At 34.4% G+C, this 15,440-nt stretch overlaps 1 protein-coding gene across 2 annotated transcripts; it reads right to left on the reverse strand.

Annotated features, from left to right (window-relative positions):
• Nucleotides 1-158: 158 nt before the first annotated feature.
• On the reverse strand, nucleotides 159-15,097 carry LOC113105525 (coronin-1B-like). Of its 2 annotated transcripts, XM_026266623.1 has the most exons (12): nucleotides 14,957-15,097; nucleotides 14,649-14,856; nucleotides 12,646-12,851; nucleotides 12,406-12,528; nucleotides 10,435-10,564; nucleotides 9,832-10,013; nucleotides 7,841-7,960; nucleotides 6,473-6,577; nucleotides 5,453-5,598; nucleotides 4,348-4,405; nucleotides 2,876-3,184; nucleotides 159-1,651 (listed from the first exon to the last, which is right to left on the reverse strand). In XM_026266623.1, the coding sequence occupies exons 3-12, from the start codon at nucleotides 12,847-12,849 to the stop codon at nucleotides 1,529-1,531; spliced, it is 1,500 nt and encodes a 499-aa protein (XP_026122408.1). In that variant the 5' UTR covers nucleotides 12,850-12,851; nucleotides 14,649-14,856; nucleotides 14,957-15,097; the 3' UTR covers nucleotides 159-1,528. The 2 variants fall into 2 exon arrangements, with proteins under 2 accessions (XP_026122408.1, XP_026122407.1); XM_026266622.1 differs by having other exon boundaries at nucleotides 14,649-15,089.
• Nucleotides 15,098-15,440: the final 343 nt, after the last annotated feature.

Below are 15,440 nucleotides of genomic sequence, written 5' to 3' on the forward strand. Positions count from 1 at the left end.
AGTATCCAAATTAGCCATGAAATGTGCACGTTGCATTAGATATTATTCCGGTCTAGCACTTTCACTTCTAAAATTAGCACTTAATATTGTATTTTGACCTCAACCACAGGCCAATTCTGTGCTTTTTTTAATGCCATGAATAATAAAACCAACTTATATACAGTAGGGATGGGTGAATGTTGTTTATTAAAAAGAACAGATTCAGTAAACACTTAAGTTTTAAGAAAATGGGTAATTAAATAATTTACAACATATACAGCTGATAAAGCTAGACTTAATCAAAATCATTCACAGAGGAGGATGAGTCGACCCTCGGTTTGTGTCATCCCTGATTGTAGTGCCCATGATTAAAAACTTAACGATTAACAAATACAAAAACATCACCATCTAAACCTATTAACACCACATCATACTACTATTATTTTTCAGATTCAATCAAACAGGAATCAAAAACACAATTATTCATAGAGAGGTACAGAATGAATCTCAACAAACCTGCCGAGAAAAATGTCCAGGTCACCAAAAATCAAAGGAAAGGTATATAATTATAATATATTTTTTAAATATTTTGGATTACCATACTGTAAAACTCATTAATATATCATAGTAGTGTTTGTTGTCCTGCCTTAAATTTATTCTGGTTTATATGTAAAAAATAAAATAAAATATTAATTATTTTTTTTGCAATATGGTAAAAAGATTATAAGGAATATAATAAAAATCGATTAATTATGAAAAATATGAATTAACAAAATAACCAAAATAAACTTGAACAAGTGGTAAAAAGGTAAAATAAAAATCTTATTCTAAAAATCGTATTATCTTTTTGGGTGAAATTCGACCTGGACATTTTTCTTCCTATAAGACCTGCATTTCATTTCGGAAACTCTTGCTATAAAGTTTCTTCATTATATTGAAATGAAAGCTCACAAATTCCTTCAACACCAAGTACAGTTTCTATCACATGCTACTCACATATCCACATAATTAAACTTTAACAACATCCAAAATCAATGCTACGTATGTTATGCCATACAAATGGAAGAGAGGGCAGCTAAACCCAAGAACAGTGTTGGTCAATATACACCATCGAACTTTAGTGAAAGAAAGCAATCAATTCAGCATGTTGGATTATTACATTTCCTGAAGGTTTTAGATTCAAACTACGTTAATTATGTAAAAGCATTTATATATGCTGAGGCTACAAGAGATTATAAAGTCTGCTTTTTATTTAAAGTTTGCATGTTTATGCAAATATTGACCCAACCAAATTTAGACTTCAAAACTGTAGTTAGCAGTAATAAGTACCTGATATAACAGCCCTATTAAAAAGCACAAAATGAGCAGCAGTTAGGATATTAATATCAGTGCATTAAAACCCAAAGTGTACCGATAAAGCTCAAAACTCAAAGCTCAATTGTCTTTCTATCTCTGTGCCACAGCAATGGAACTACATTTCCCATAACCCTTCAGTGAAGCTTTCTAAATCTGGGTAAGGCTATGTGTTGTGATATGTTTGTAGTTTCCTTCACACTTCTCCATCCTCAATACGGGCGAGTTGCCTTTCCAGGACGTCGATCCTGTGACCCTGAGCCAGAACCAGAGCACGCAACGCCCGAATCTCTGTCAGGATATCAGAAAGTTGGTCCTCCTGTGCGAGAAAGAAAAACATTTCAGCTTTAACATTTGGGCATAAAAATGCACATTTAAGCTTTAATATAAACAGGCAAAAAAATGAAGGCATATAATTAATATATTTAATATAGTGCTGGGCAATGACTAATCAAATATTTAAACATATATATAAACAAGACATTTATCTTTAAATAAAGACATGCATGTGTGTGTATTTATATATTTAAAATAAATATACACAGTACACAAACATATGCACAAAAAAACTTTTATTTTGGATTGGATTAATTATGAATAATTGTTGCCCAGCACTAAAATATGAAAAAAACCCTTTTATTTTAGATGCGATTAATCGTGATTAATTGTTGTCCAGCACTAAAATATGTATAAAAAAAAAAACTCGTTTGTTTTGGATGTGATTAATCGCGATTAATTGTTTCCCAGCCCTAAATATGTACAAAAAAAACTTTTATTTTGGATGCGATTAATTGTTGCACAGCCCTAAATATGTACAAAAAAACCTTTTATTTTGGATGCAATTAATTGTTGCCCAGCACTAAAATATGTTTTAAAAAAAAAAGGTTTATTTTGAATACAATTAATCACGATTAATTGTTGCCCAGCACTAAAATATGTAAAAAAAACTTTTATTTTGGATACAAATAATCGTGATTAATAGTTGCCCAGCACTAAAATATGTAAAAAAAAAACAACGTTTATTTTGGATACAATTAATCAAGATTAATTGTTGCCCAGCACTAAAATATGTAAAAAAAAAAACAACGTTTATTTTGGATACAATTAATCACGATTAATTGTTGCCCAGCACTAAAATATGTAAAAAAAAAAAAAATACTTAAACTTAAAAAACTTAAATATTAAAATTAAGATCTAATATATAAGAAATTAACACTTTTATTCATACATTTAATTGCTTGAATGTAAGAAATCGCATTTCTACCACAAAATAAAAGTATGTTATATCAAAACTATTTGTATCTTACAAATTGTGAGATAATTAAAACAGAAATAGTTCAGAAAATTTTTGTTTTCATGGTATTGTGTAAATTTACATAACATACACACTACCATGAAATCTAATAGAATATAATTTAAAATATCTATCAATCTATCTATCTATCTATCTATCTATCTATCTATCTATCTATCTATCTATCTATCTATCTATCTATCTATCTATCTATCTATCTATCTATCTGTGTCCAAACTTGTCATTCACCTCTTTCTTTACTCTCTCTATGCCTCCATCTACATCCCTTCTTCCTTGTCCGTGGCCCAAGCCCTCACTCTCCATCTCAACAGCCATAGGGTTTGCTGGCGCAGTGGTGCTTGTGGGACTAGTGTTGGTCTGAGAGAGCAGTTTGGGTCGACCCCGGAGCGTGCCACATTTGGATGGAGGGGCCGTGTAGCCTCCGCTCAGGGACACAAGGATTGGAGGAGCGTCCTGTCCTGCTATCCAATCTTCTGCCTGAAGAGCAGGCTCTAATCCTGCTGTATCTGGGTACAGATCCCCTTGAAACAGGTCGGACTGATTGTGGGTGGAAAAAAAACAACCATTTAGACAGAGTTTGGTAAATAGACCTTAATCAGGTCAGACGCCACATTGAATTTAACACAGATGAAAACAGGGCTTTGAGGGACAGACTAAATAAAACAGCTGCACACACACACTATATAAAAGTCTTTGAGCATATTATTTTCTCTAAAGTAAAACCTTTCAAAATGGTTTTACAGAGTTTTTGTCACCTTAAAAGATTTTTTGTCAGCTGAACAATGGCTATGTTGTTAAACAACATTACAATCCACTGAATGCACTGTACTTCTGTCCCTCACAGGCCTGACTTCATTCCTGTCAAAACTTAAATATGATGCTTCCTTGACTGAGGTCTGTATGCCAGTGAGTAGTTTGCAGCTGATAACATTTTCTTACTCCCTCTTTCACAAAGACTCCAAAAATACAACAGTGTGGGATTACGTAGAATACAAAAACCCCCCTGCAATATACAAATTATAGTAAAATCATGCAAGTTTCTCATTTTATTTCTGTTTTGTCTTTCCGATCACCCCAAAATGGAAATCCTGTCATGATTTTCTCATCCTCATGTCACTTCCAAAGCCGTGTGATGTTTTCTCTTATGGGTAAATGATGACAGACTTTAATTGTTTTAGTGAATTATTAGAGCATGAAGGGAAGTATGAATTTTGTTTATTTTTACATCCTGGGCAAATTTCTTTTCGGTGGCAATGAATATGTGACAGCATCCTTAAATGTCCATGATGAGTGACATAAATAAATATTACATATTGTTTGCACTCAAAAATGGTATTACTTGGAGATTTTTCAAAAATCAGCCAGCATATTTGGTTCTGTCTGTTCATTGTTTTGTTTTGAAACCGATGATGTCATTCCTCAATATGACAACTTGAGTAAAAATGAGCATATCCTCACCATTTGAACATATTTTTTGGAGTCAATATGGCTGATAGCTGCCTTACAAAATGGGGACACCAAAGTAGTTTAAGAGAGTATTTTAGAACATGGTAATTTTCAGTGAACTTCCTGTCTCAGTATTTCAGACAGAAATTCAACTGTTCTAAAGGTCTTACTTAGTAACTTTCCTTTCATACTCGCTTAACACACAAAATTCAGAATTGTACGAGTGGTCGCTCTGACATGCAGACTGAACGTACCTTGCGCGGCACAGTCATAGATATGGGCTCGACCTTCCTCTCATGCAGTTTGTAGAACCTGATGGAATAAAATGAGGAATAATGGAGATAAATGCCAGCACTTGAGAGATGATATTTAAGAATAAGTGCAGGTGTAAAAATAATGACTTTCTGCTCTACAATAAAGATGAAAGAGAATTTTGTTTTTTAGCGAATAATCCTTATTTCAGTTTGTTACGCACAAAAAGCAACATTTAGATTTATATTGCATGAGTTGAATAAACTTCTTTTAAGGTTCATTTTTGAAGCTTGAAATCATCTTTTCAGTATATGCCTATGTTTTATGGAATATAATATCTGTATGAAGTATACACTACTGTTCAAAAGCATGGGGTCTGTAAGATTTTTCTTTTGTTTTTTGGAAATAAATCTATATTTATATTCAAAAACCATAGATACATTTGATAATAAAGTTACAGAAAACACATTTATATTGCTATTTCAATTCTGACTTAAAATAGATGGTGTTCTTTTAATTTAATATTAATAAATTATTATTATATTATGAATAATGAATTATTATTGAGAACTACATTAACAAATATTGGAATGATTTTTGACGGATCATGTGACACTGAAGACTGGTTGCTGAAAAAAGCTGAAAATTATTCGAACATTAAAATAGAACATTAAACTGTTATTTTAAATTGTAATATGTCAGAGAATTAATGCTGTACAGTATCTTTTATTAAAGAAAAGACAAAAAAAATATCATATTAAAAACAACTTTTAAATAGTAATATACTGTATGTATGTCGAATGTGATTCATCCTCCATGGAAGAAAGAAAGAAACCATTTGCATTTCTTGTGAACTATTCTTTCACTTCCTGTTTGCTCAGTTTTATATCTCTTAGTCAAGCACTCCGGCCAAATAACCCATCAAACAGAACAAACTAAGAAAAAGACTCAAGATGGAGTTGCCACTCAAATGTTTTCAGGGCATTCATCAAGGCAAAGGAAATGCAATCAGATTCACACCCAAATGGGATAAAAAGTACCAAAATCGAACAATGACAAATATGATTACGATTAGACCTTAAAGTAACACAGTAGTTCAGTTCATACCTTGCTATTTCACACTTGTTGACATCTACTCCTCGTTTGCTTAGGAAACCAGCACCTCTCTGCGGCTCCTTACTGCTGTACAGACTCAGGAAATGAACATACGGGGACTCATCTGTCACCTCAAAGTAACGAATAGTACAATCTCCCTGTGAAAGAGAGAGAGAGAGAGACCGTGTGTTACAGTTCATTAACAACTCTAGATTCAATCAACTACTGGTTATACTTTTAGTACTCATGCCTAGGAGTACCATAGTATTACATCTGATACCATTACTGTGCCATTTATTTTATTCTTACATATTCCACATCTCTTATAAAACTTGTTAAATAAATTAATAATTGTTAATAAATAAGTGTTCTTGTAGCTCAATTGGTAGTTCATTGCGTTATCAAGCGCAAGGTTGGGGGTTCGATTCCCCGGGAACACATGATAGGTTAAAATTGATAGCCTGAATGCACTGTACTGTAAGTCGCTTTAGATAAAAGCATCTGCTAAATGCATAAATTTAATTTGATTAATTGAGGATGCATTAAATTGATCAAAAGTCACAGTGAAGACATTTGAATGGTTAAAATGTTTTTTTTTTTTAAATAAATGCTGTTCTTTTGCTATTCATCAAAGAATATTGGAAAAACGTCACAGTTTTCTGCAAAAAATATTATGATTTCTGAAGGATCATGTGATACTGAATACTGAAATAAATGTTGCTAAAAATTCAGCTTCAACATCACAGGAATAAATTCCATTTTAAAATATTGAAATATAGTATTTTTATCGTTGAACACAGGAGACTTTCTTTTTTTTTTTTTTTGAAAATTTTTAACTAAAATCCAAACTTTTGAATGGTAGTGTGTTTATGTTTGCTGTATGTAAATAAGGAAAGCTACCGCAGGCAGTGATTGTGCAACAATCATGTTTATTTGTTCATTGAAACAGCATGTTTATATCTCTGTTAGAGCTGCTGGAGAAACCTGTCGTGCAACAGTTGAAGGTGATCAGGTAACACTGGGTAATCCTACCTTGCCGCACAAGTAAACCATGTTGGTGTCTGGATCATAGAATGGAAGCAGAACTCCATTACTGGTGTCTATTTCCTGAGAAACCATTGGCTCAGAAAGATCCCTCTGCAATACAAAGACAGTCATATATACACTAGGTTATCAAAACATATAGCACTATTTCATGCTCAATAATTGAATCAGACAGGCAACAGCAAAAAGAGAGAAATATCTGATTGATGGGCTGATTCTTTATACAGATGTTTTTATGTCAGCTAAGATCATTTGTGAGGGTCTGATTATTCATATGTCCTGAAGCTACTAAACTGAATGTTTGCACTTCAACAAAATAAAAACTAGAAAATGCAAACTCGTCAAGACACACTGAATGCTGACTTGACAGAACTTTGCATGAAAGTTGAAAAAGTCTTGACATTTTAAGGTCACTTGAAGCTATTTGAATAGTAATTTGATGTCCGAAGGTCGTATGTGAGTTGCACTTTACTAAGGCATGTGGCTGGAAATCACTAGAAGTGGAAGTTTGGCCATTGCAAATGCTTGCTAAGGTTTTGCTCGGATGATCTGTATGAGTTTGTGCATTACTATAATATTAGCTGTTGCTAAGGCATTCTGGGTGGCTCTGACAGTGGATGCTAGGGCATGATTGCTCAGATGGTTCAAGAGTTCAAATTCCATTTGAATTGAAGGAAGTATAATTAAAATAGAATAAAATCTAAATAAATATATTTAAATGATGTTGTTTATAAATATACTATGGTTCAAACGTTTGGGGTTGGTAAGAGTTTTTAATGTTTAAAAAAAATAAATCCATTGTGCTCACCAAGGCTGCATTTATTTCATTGAAAATATCGTTATTATCATTGAAATTATTTGAATATATTTTAAAATGTAATGGAAAAGCTGAATTTTCAGCAGCAGTTCCTCCAGTCTTCAGTGTCACGTGAAATCATTCTGATATGCCTATTTGCTCAAGAAATGTTTCTTATCATAATCAATGCTGCGAGCATTTAACTGTATACATTTTTGTGGTCACTGCGATACTTTTTTTTCAGGATTCTTTGATGAATATAAAAAACAGCATTTACTTGAAGTAGAAATCTTTTGTAACATTAAAAATACATTTACAGTTACTTTTGATCAAGTTTAATTTGTCCTTGCTGAATAAATGTGCTTTAAAGAAAGTCTTACCGATCCCAAACTTTTGAATAGTCATGTGCTTTTTTAGTAGGAATTACCCATAGAGCATACAGTGGGAAGTTCAATCAAGTTTCTATGCACAGATCAATGCTTCCCCTCAGGCTCTAAATGATCTTTCTTGCTGACAAAACAAAAGAGGACCAGTGGTTCTCCTCTACAGAGTGCTCTTACCGTGTCCCAGAGGGCGAGCTGTCTCTCGCTCATGCGACTGAAGCCGGTTGTCAGGATTTTCCCATCAGCCAGAAACACGGCCCTCATCGGCCTGGTGCCCTCATGAGCCTTCTCCCGCACCTGAGTGTGACATTGACAAACATAAATCCCATATGTGTGCAAAAGCACTGATCCGAAGTCCATTTAAAGATTCCAAAGTGATCTCATGCAGAAGACGAGGAAAGCGCAAGACCTAAACTACCTGGGAACTTTTTATGTTTAGAGGCGACCACAATTTTCTTTTTTTTTCTTTTTTATTGATTTAAAGTATTAATGCACTAATATTCTATTTAACAAGTCCGCCACATCTCAAACAGAATTGCAGTGGCATGTGACTGGCCAGTGGCTATGTAATACTAATCTTCCAATGCTTATGAATGCTTTCAAATGATCTATGTTGATAGATTTCCCCTCCACTGGACCATCACAGACGCTAAAAGCTCATTGTGGACAAAATATCCCAGCCAGGACAAAACAGCTGCTGCTGAGATCACTACAGCAGAAACATCCCGATTAAAGAGCAGCTTCTTTCCAGCAGATAAACATTCTTAGAATAATCTCATTAGTCCTCAGGTGCACTTAATGTCTATGTTTACATTGTACACCTGTATCATCTTGGTTTCAGTAACCGCGGTTAGTGTTGAAGCAGCCATGTCAGGGAGATGTTGTATGTATCTAGGCAAAAGTAAAAGCACTTTATTTGGCCTTCTGAAAGTAGATGCATTTAGAAATCTTAAAAGTTACAACAGAAAAGCAACGCATTTTATGGATGACCGTTTCTCGAATCTAGAAGAGGAGGTCATTCTGACTTTGCTACGACAATCTGTTGCTTCTGAATCAGCTTCTGTAAGTAACTGTATGTTTTGTTATTAGGTTAAATATTTGCTATTGACTGTTCAAATGTGGAGTTTAGCACATTGTGTGTGTGTGTGTGTGTGTGTGTGTGTGTGTGTGTGTGTGTGTGTGTGTGTGTGTGTGTGTGTGTGTGTGTGTGAGTGTGAGTGTGAGTGTGTGTGAGAGAGAGAGAGAGAGAGAGAGACAGGGTCACACAGTGGAGGCCGCTGTCTCTGCAAACACATACGAGCTTCATCACTGTCTGTCACATGACTCTGTTCCCCTTTCAGACTTGAACTGATGGTAAAACTAAGGACATTATTAACTGTCTTTACATTTACTTTGAAAGATGAAGCTCACGATTATGAAAAGGGGCGTTACATTTCTGACGAGTGCTTGCAGTGTTCGGCCAATCACAGTAAACTGGGTCAGTTGGCCAATCAGAGCAGACTGTGCTTGTCAGAAGGAGGGACTTTGTAGAAAACGATGCGTTTGAGAGAGACGGGGCATAGAGGACCTACAATAATGTACAGTATTTGAAAAAAGAATGTGTTTTTTTGAACATTAAAGCATGTCAACAAATTCTATTACACCAAACACACAAAATAATGATCTTTAAAAAGGCATCACATGACCCCTTTAATATCCTTATGGTTTTTGACATTAAAAAAAAGATAATTTTGACCCATACAATGTTTTTTTGGCTACTGCTTAAAATATACCAAAGCGACTTAAAACTTACGTTTTGTGGTCCAGGGTCACATATTAATTAGCACAACTTTTTTTTCAAATGGGTATACAAATACCATGGGTAATGATAAGAATATATTTATATAGCAATCATATGTTTCTGGAAAAACAAATACTGAAATGATTTCTGAATGATCATGTGACTGAATACTGGATACTGAATAAATTACATTTTAAAATATGTTCCAATATAAAACAGTTCTTTTATATTGAAATAATATTTCACAAAATTACAGCCCTAACTGCATTTTTTTAAGTAGATCAAATAAATACAACCTTGATAAGCATGAGATGCCTCTTTATTTATTTTGAAAATCTGTATTGTATTTGTTCTTCACAGACCCCCTGGCTGAAATGAACAGGCTGACCTTAATGACTGTTCCACGCCGGGGATCAATGACTCGTAAGGCTTTGTCTTTACAGGTGGTGCACAGGACGCTGCCCTCGCGGTTCCAGCTCACGCTGTATATCAGGTCTGGATGGGCGTCACTCAGCTGGTACACCAGCTCCCCGGTGCCCACATCCCACACACACAGGACATTATCACATCCTAGAACAAGAACAAACAAGACCAAAGTTGGCCAAAAGGTCAGAAAGAAAAAAACACCTTTCCAGTTTAAGAACTAAGATTTGCATCTCAGATATTTCCATGCCAATGCAAATCAAATCCAAACCACCTTTCTTTGGCTGGTCGTGCACAAACCTTTAAATCAATCTGTGCATCAAGCGGTCCAGTTTCAGATCTGAGATTTATTTTTGTTACTTCTTTACATTTGACTGACAGCTCTATTTTCTTTTCAATACTTTGAAGATGCACGGAACCCTCAAACAAGTCCAATATCCAAAATTAGGGCTTGATAAACGATTTAAGACACTAGAATTAGAGCACATGCCAAAAATAGAGTGTGCCAGAACAGACTTAATCCAAGCTGGCAAAGTAAATACAGTATATACACATAGGAAGAGCTTACCTGCAGTCAACAGGATATTGAGAGCAGAAGGGTGCCAGGCCAGGATGCCCACTCTTTTACTGTGGCCCTCGAGAGTCACAACTGCTTCAGACATGGGAGATGTCAGACCTCCGTCAGGAATCTGCCAAATCTGTTATGCAAAAATACAGTGTCTTAACTTATTCTTCAGTGTCACGGGATCCTTCAGAAATCATGCCGATTTGGTGCTTAAGACACATTTCTTTTTATTATCAATGTTAAAAACAGTTGGGCTGCTTCATTTTGACTCACTACCGTTAAAAAAAAATTGGGTTATGGTTATACTTTAATTCACCAAGGATGCATTAATCAAAAGTGACAGAAAATATATTTACAAACGACGTCTATTTTAAGTCAAAGCTGTCCTTTTTAACTTTTTTATTAAACAAAGTAGCCTGAAAATGTATCACAGGTTGTACATTTCGAACATTGGTAATAATAAGAACCACCAGTAATAATTTAGCACAAACAATAATTGAAGATCATGAAGACTAGAGCAATGGCTGCTGAAATGACAGAAATTATTTACAGTCTACAATTAAAATAATTATTTAAAATATGTTAAATCCGAACCCAGTTATTTCAAATCTTCCACAATATTAACATTTTCACTGTTTTTGTTTATCAAATAAATTCAGCCTTGATGAGAATAAGAGACTTTCGAAATATTTAAGACTTTGGGCAGTAGTTTATATCAAAGCAATAAGCCCCAAGAAGCTATGGTTTACAGTGAATTTATAACAGCTAAGGGGCATTGTTAAAAAAAACCTTTACTGTTGTAAAATTCCCTGTAAACCACGGCTTCACGGGGCGTATTGCTTTTATAAAACGGTTATTCCATATACCTAGTAAAGTTTCACAAAATAAAACATATCACATAAAGTTAAATAATATAAATGAAAACAACATTCTTCCACCAAACAATGGCTGCGTCTCATTTCGCAGGCTGTGTCCTCCGGAGGTCGCATTTGAAGGCTGCATACGTTATTGAGGATGTCTTATTTAAGAAAAACCCTAATAAAATTGACTGTTATTCCTTATGAGCTTTAAAATACTATAATTTATTTTTTACTTTGCAACTTAACGGTTAATTTTCTTAAATTAGACTTCCCCGATGATGTATGCAGCCTTCAAATGAGACACAGCTTACGTAGTTCTTCAGAAACAGTTGTGGTTCTAAAAGAGTGGTTGCCGAGCAACTCACAGAAGTAAACAAAGGTGTATGTTTGTAGTGTAATTAACAACAGCTTCGAACGTGGCTCAACCAATCAGAATCAAGAACTGGAACTATCTGTTTTAAAACAGTTAATAAATAAAGAAATAATATATATATATATATATATATATATATATATATATATACACACACACACAAGGTCTTTACACGCACACACACACACACACACACACACACACACACACACACACACATATATACAGTTTATATATATATATATATATATATATATATATATATATCTGTGTGTGTGACCTCTATCACTAGCTTGCTCTGTTTTTATTCTATCTGTTTTCTTTTTATTTATTATATTATTTTAAAGCCCATGCTACGTGTACTGTGTTAACCTAACTGAGACTTGTTATAGCACTTATACATCATTGCTTTTTTTTTTTTTTTTATTGCTTCCACTGTCCTCATTTGTAAGTCGCTTTGGATAAAAGCGTCTGCTAAATGAGTAAATGTAATATATATAGTATTTGTGCATAGAGTATATTTGGTGTTTGGATGTTTAGTCAAAAAAAACTTCAACTGAAAAGGTTGAAAATATTTAGATAATTATTGCAATCCAGTATCTACCCAACTGCTAAAACAGCCAAATTCAACTGAACTGATAATATTTACCATGTAAAGGCCCAGTGATGCTATATTCACGCAATCAGTAATTATAAGACAGTCACTGATGTGTAGGTTTTGTTAAAGGGAAAGGAGCAAACCTTGACAGTGCAGTCCTCTGAGGCACTGGCAATAACATTGTCATCATGTGGGCACCACTGCACATCCAGCACCGGAGCCGCGTGACCGCACACGGTCGGGGTGTTCTGGTCCACTCGACCACTCTAGTATTAGGAGACACAGGAACTATGTGAGCAGAACCATTTGATTATGCAAACCTATGTAAAATACCAACTGTAAATCCTCAGGGTTGTTGTTAATGCGAGAGAACGCATGCCAACCTTGGCGAGTGGTAACACAAGAAAGGCTCCGCCTCCTCCGGCCTCAATGACAACAGCAATGAACTTGGGATTGGTGGCGCACAGTGGACCGTCCCATGTCACGCGTGATACTCTGACATCATCGAGGCAGTGCTCAGCCTTCCAAGCCTGGGCAAACACATGCCTGAACTTACTCTGCCTGACAACACCCCTCCTGAAGGACATGACTGTGGGAAGAGTAGTGGCATATACCGTTAGTCACTATTAAATAAATCAGTCACCGCATATTTTTACATGAGTATAACATAAAGCAAGTAAATTGTCAGCAAATCATAAAATAACACAGACTTTAAGATTAAACTGACATGATTATTTGTATAGGAACAATAGGAGAGCAAAAACCCAACTACAATTCTGTGTGCAAATACATGCAAGAAAAAAGACCAATCAGAGTTCAGTATGCAAATAGTGCAATGACATCACTAAGTCCAAACTTCAATCATGTGTTTTTGTTATACTCACATTTATTTTGAAATGTTCTGTGCAGCTATTTAAGAATACCATAATTATTGTCCAACAATAAAGATACAGTTCACTGCATCATGTTCATTTCGTGACCCAGCAGTGGGGCATGTTGTCACACAAGCTTTAAAGGCTATTATTGGCTTTTTAACAAGATTCAAATAATAAAATATTAGTCACAACAAAAAGTGCAGAAGATACTGTATAGAAAAAAAGTTTAGAAAATATATAAATATGTATAAACATTTATAATGTTACAAATATTTATATTTCAAATACATTTTTTTGTGAGCATAAGAGACTTATTTCAAAAACATGAAAAATAAAAATTGTAATAATAAAAAAATATTATTATTATTCCAATTAATTTTATAAACCCTGGCCATAATCTCAAAATTGCTGCCAATAATATGGTCCATCATATAAAATGTGCTATTATCTATTTTTCAGTTCTATTGACCATTAGGCTATTAAGTCAGAAAGGCTTGGAGGTAAAAGCGAGAGTCCAGTGAAACTGGAGAAGGCCGTAGCTCTCACGTGTCTGTGACTGTGCAGGGATGAACATGACACAGCTCCAGTCAGAAACCACCAACCAGCAGCATTTAAGGTCTGATGTTTTGGTTACCTTCCTCTACACATTTACACTCTAATGAGATCTATTGACTATATATTTGGACAAATCAACCATCCCTAAAAACCTTCTGTTTTTAATGCGATAAAACTAGAATCAGTAAAGCCATGTTAAAAGAGTAAAATGAACCGTAAACATCCCACTATAAATAGCTTACAACTTTGTTAATCCTAAAGCTGTGAGATGTTGACTGTGGTCTAAAGGTGCTTTCTAGGAGCGAGCTTTCCTGGGATGTTTCCATCCACTGCAAATTCTGCATTTTTCTCTTATTGTGTTCTATATGGGTCAGTAAATCATAAAAGGCAATTCATACTAAAATGAAGTCACATTTCTAAAATGATTTTAATTTCTGAATAGAATATTCAAGCTGTAATTTTAACAAAAAATTCTCAATAAACTCTATTGCGTTTAATAAGCAATTGTTATACAATATCATTATTGTTATTTGGGGGAATATTATGGAATATTATGCAGGAATCCAATTTGATGTCAACTTTATAAAATTGTATGATACACACACACACACACACACATATATATATATATATATATGTGTGTGTGTGTGTGTATGTATTTGTATAGACATAATTTTTTACACTTGATATTAGGCTATATATATATTTACTTGCACACAAAATAAAAATGTAAAAGTCAATATAATTTTGTACAATTATTTTACAACGCTATATAATATAATGTAATAATATTACGCTTTTAAACAATTCACAAAATTAAATTAAGAAAAAATTAATTAAATCAAGGGCGGCAGTGCATAAATGCGGAAACACATTCCAAATGTAACGCAAAGATGCGCTGAAGACATGAATGACACATGATCTGGTTTACATTCATTCATTCATTACATACATACCTCTGCTTGAGGGTTTCCTTCTTTCCTTTCTTCCTTGTTCCTTTTCTTAGAAAAACCTGCTATAAATTAATAAAGCGATTCCGGTATAAAAAATATGATGTGTATACAAAAAGCAGCGATCTTTATGAACTACACTAATCCTTGCAGTGTGTTGTTATCCCCGGGGTTTTCTGCATGGTCAGGTGGAACAATTGTGTCCAGGCAATTTCTGTAGGCATCAACAAATTAATCCATATCATCAGGGAAAACAAATTTCAGCGCAATTGTATATTTTCAAAAGACAGAATAGATTTTGTACAAAACCGTACAGCTAGTGAAGTTAAAATAAATCGGGAAGAGCGTCGACGCCGCTGAAGAAGGAAAGATGATGGATGGTAAATTCCTCCGCGAATGTGCCTAGAATTAAAAGCAGCGATGTGTGAAGCTCGCCACCGTGAGACGTCATCAAAATGGACGTGGATACGCCTTGTTGACGAAATAAAAGTCCCGTTCTGAGCGCTTTGTGACTATTTAAAATTGTATTTTTAAAACAATGAACTATGTACTAGACTAGAGTACTAGACTGGAGTCCACTTGCAAAATATACTCATTTAAAACACTATTTACGTTTAATAAAAAATTTTTTTTTCTTTTTTGTGAGGGAACCTCCTGACTAAAAGGTATTTTAATACAAAATAAATAATTTCCAAGGTATCAGATATTTCTTTCAGTATCTTCCACGTTTAGAGACTGTTTTAGTAAATCTGAGTTCTTTAATTGCAATGCAGTTCTATGCAGAATGACAGTGGAGCA

The sequence above is a fragment of the Carassius auratus genome, chromosome 7 (genome assembly GCF_003368295.1).
Source record: "Carassius auratus strain Wakin chromosome 7, ASM336829v1, whole genome shotgun sequence".
NCBI lineage: Eukaryota > Metazoa > Chordata > Actinopteri > Cypriniformes > Cyprinidae > Carassius > Carassius auratus.

What these genes read in the sequence shown, in the direction of transcription:
- LOC113105525 (XM_026266623.1), bottom strand. Translation starts at nt 12,849, where the DNA reads ATGTCCTTCAGGAGGGGTGTTGTCAGGCAGAGTAAGTTCAGGCATGTG. An exon ending in TGGTTTACTTGTGCGGCAAG is followed by an intron (nt 5,599 to 6,472) that starts GTAGGATTACCC and finishes TCTCTTTCACAG; the next exon opens with GGAGATTGTACTATTCGTTA. An exon ending in AACAAGTGTGAAATAGCAAG is followed by an intron (nt 4,406 to 5,452) that starts GTATGAACTGAA and finishes TTATTCCATCAG; the next exon opens with GTTCTACAAACTGCATGAGA.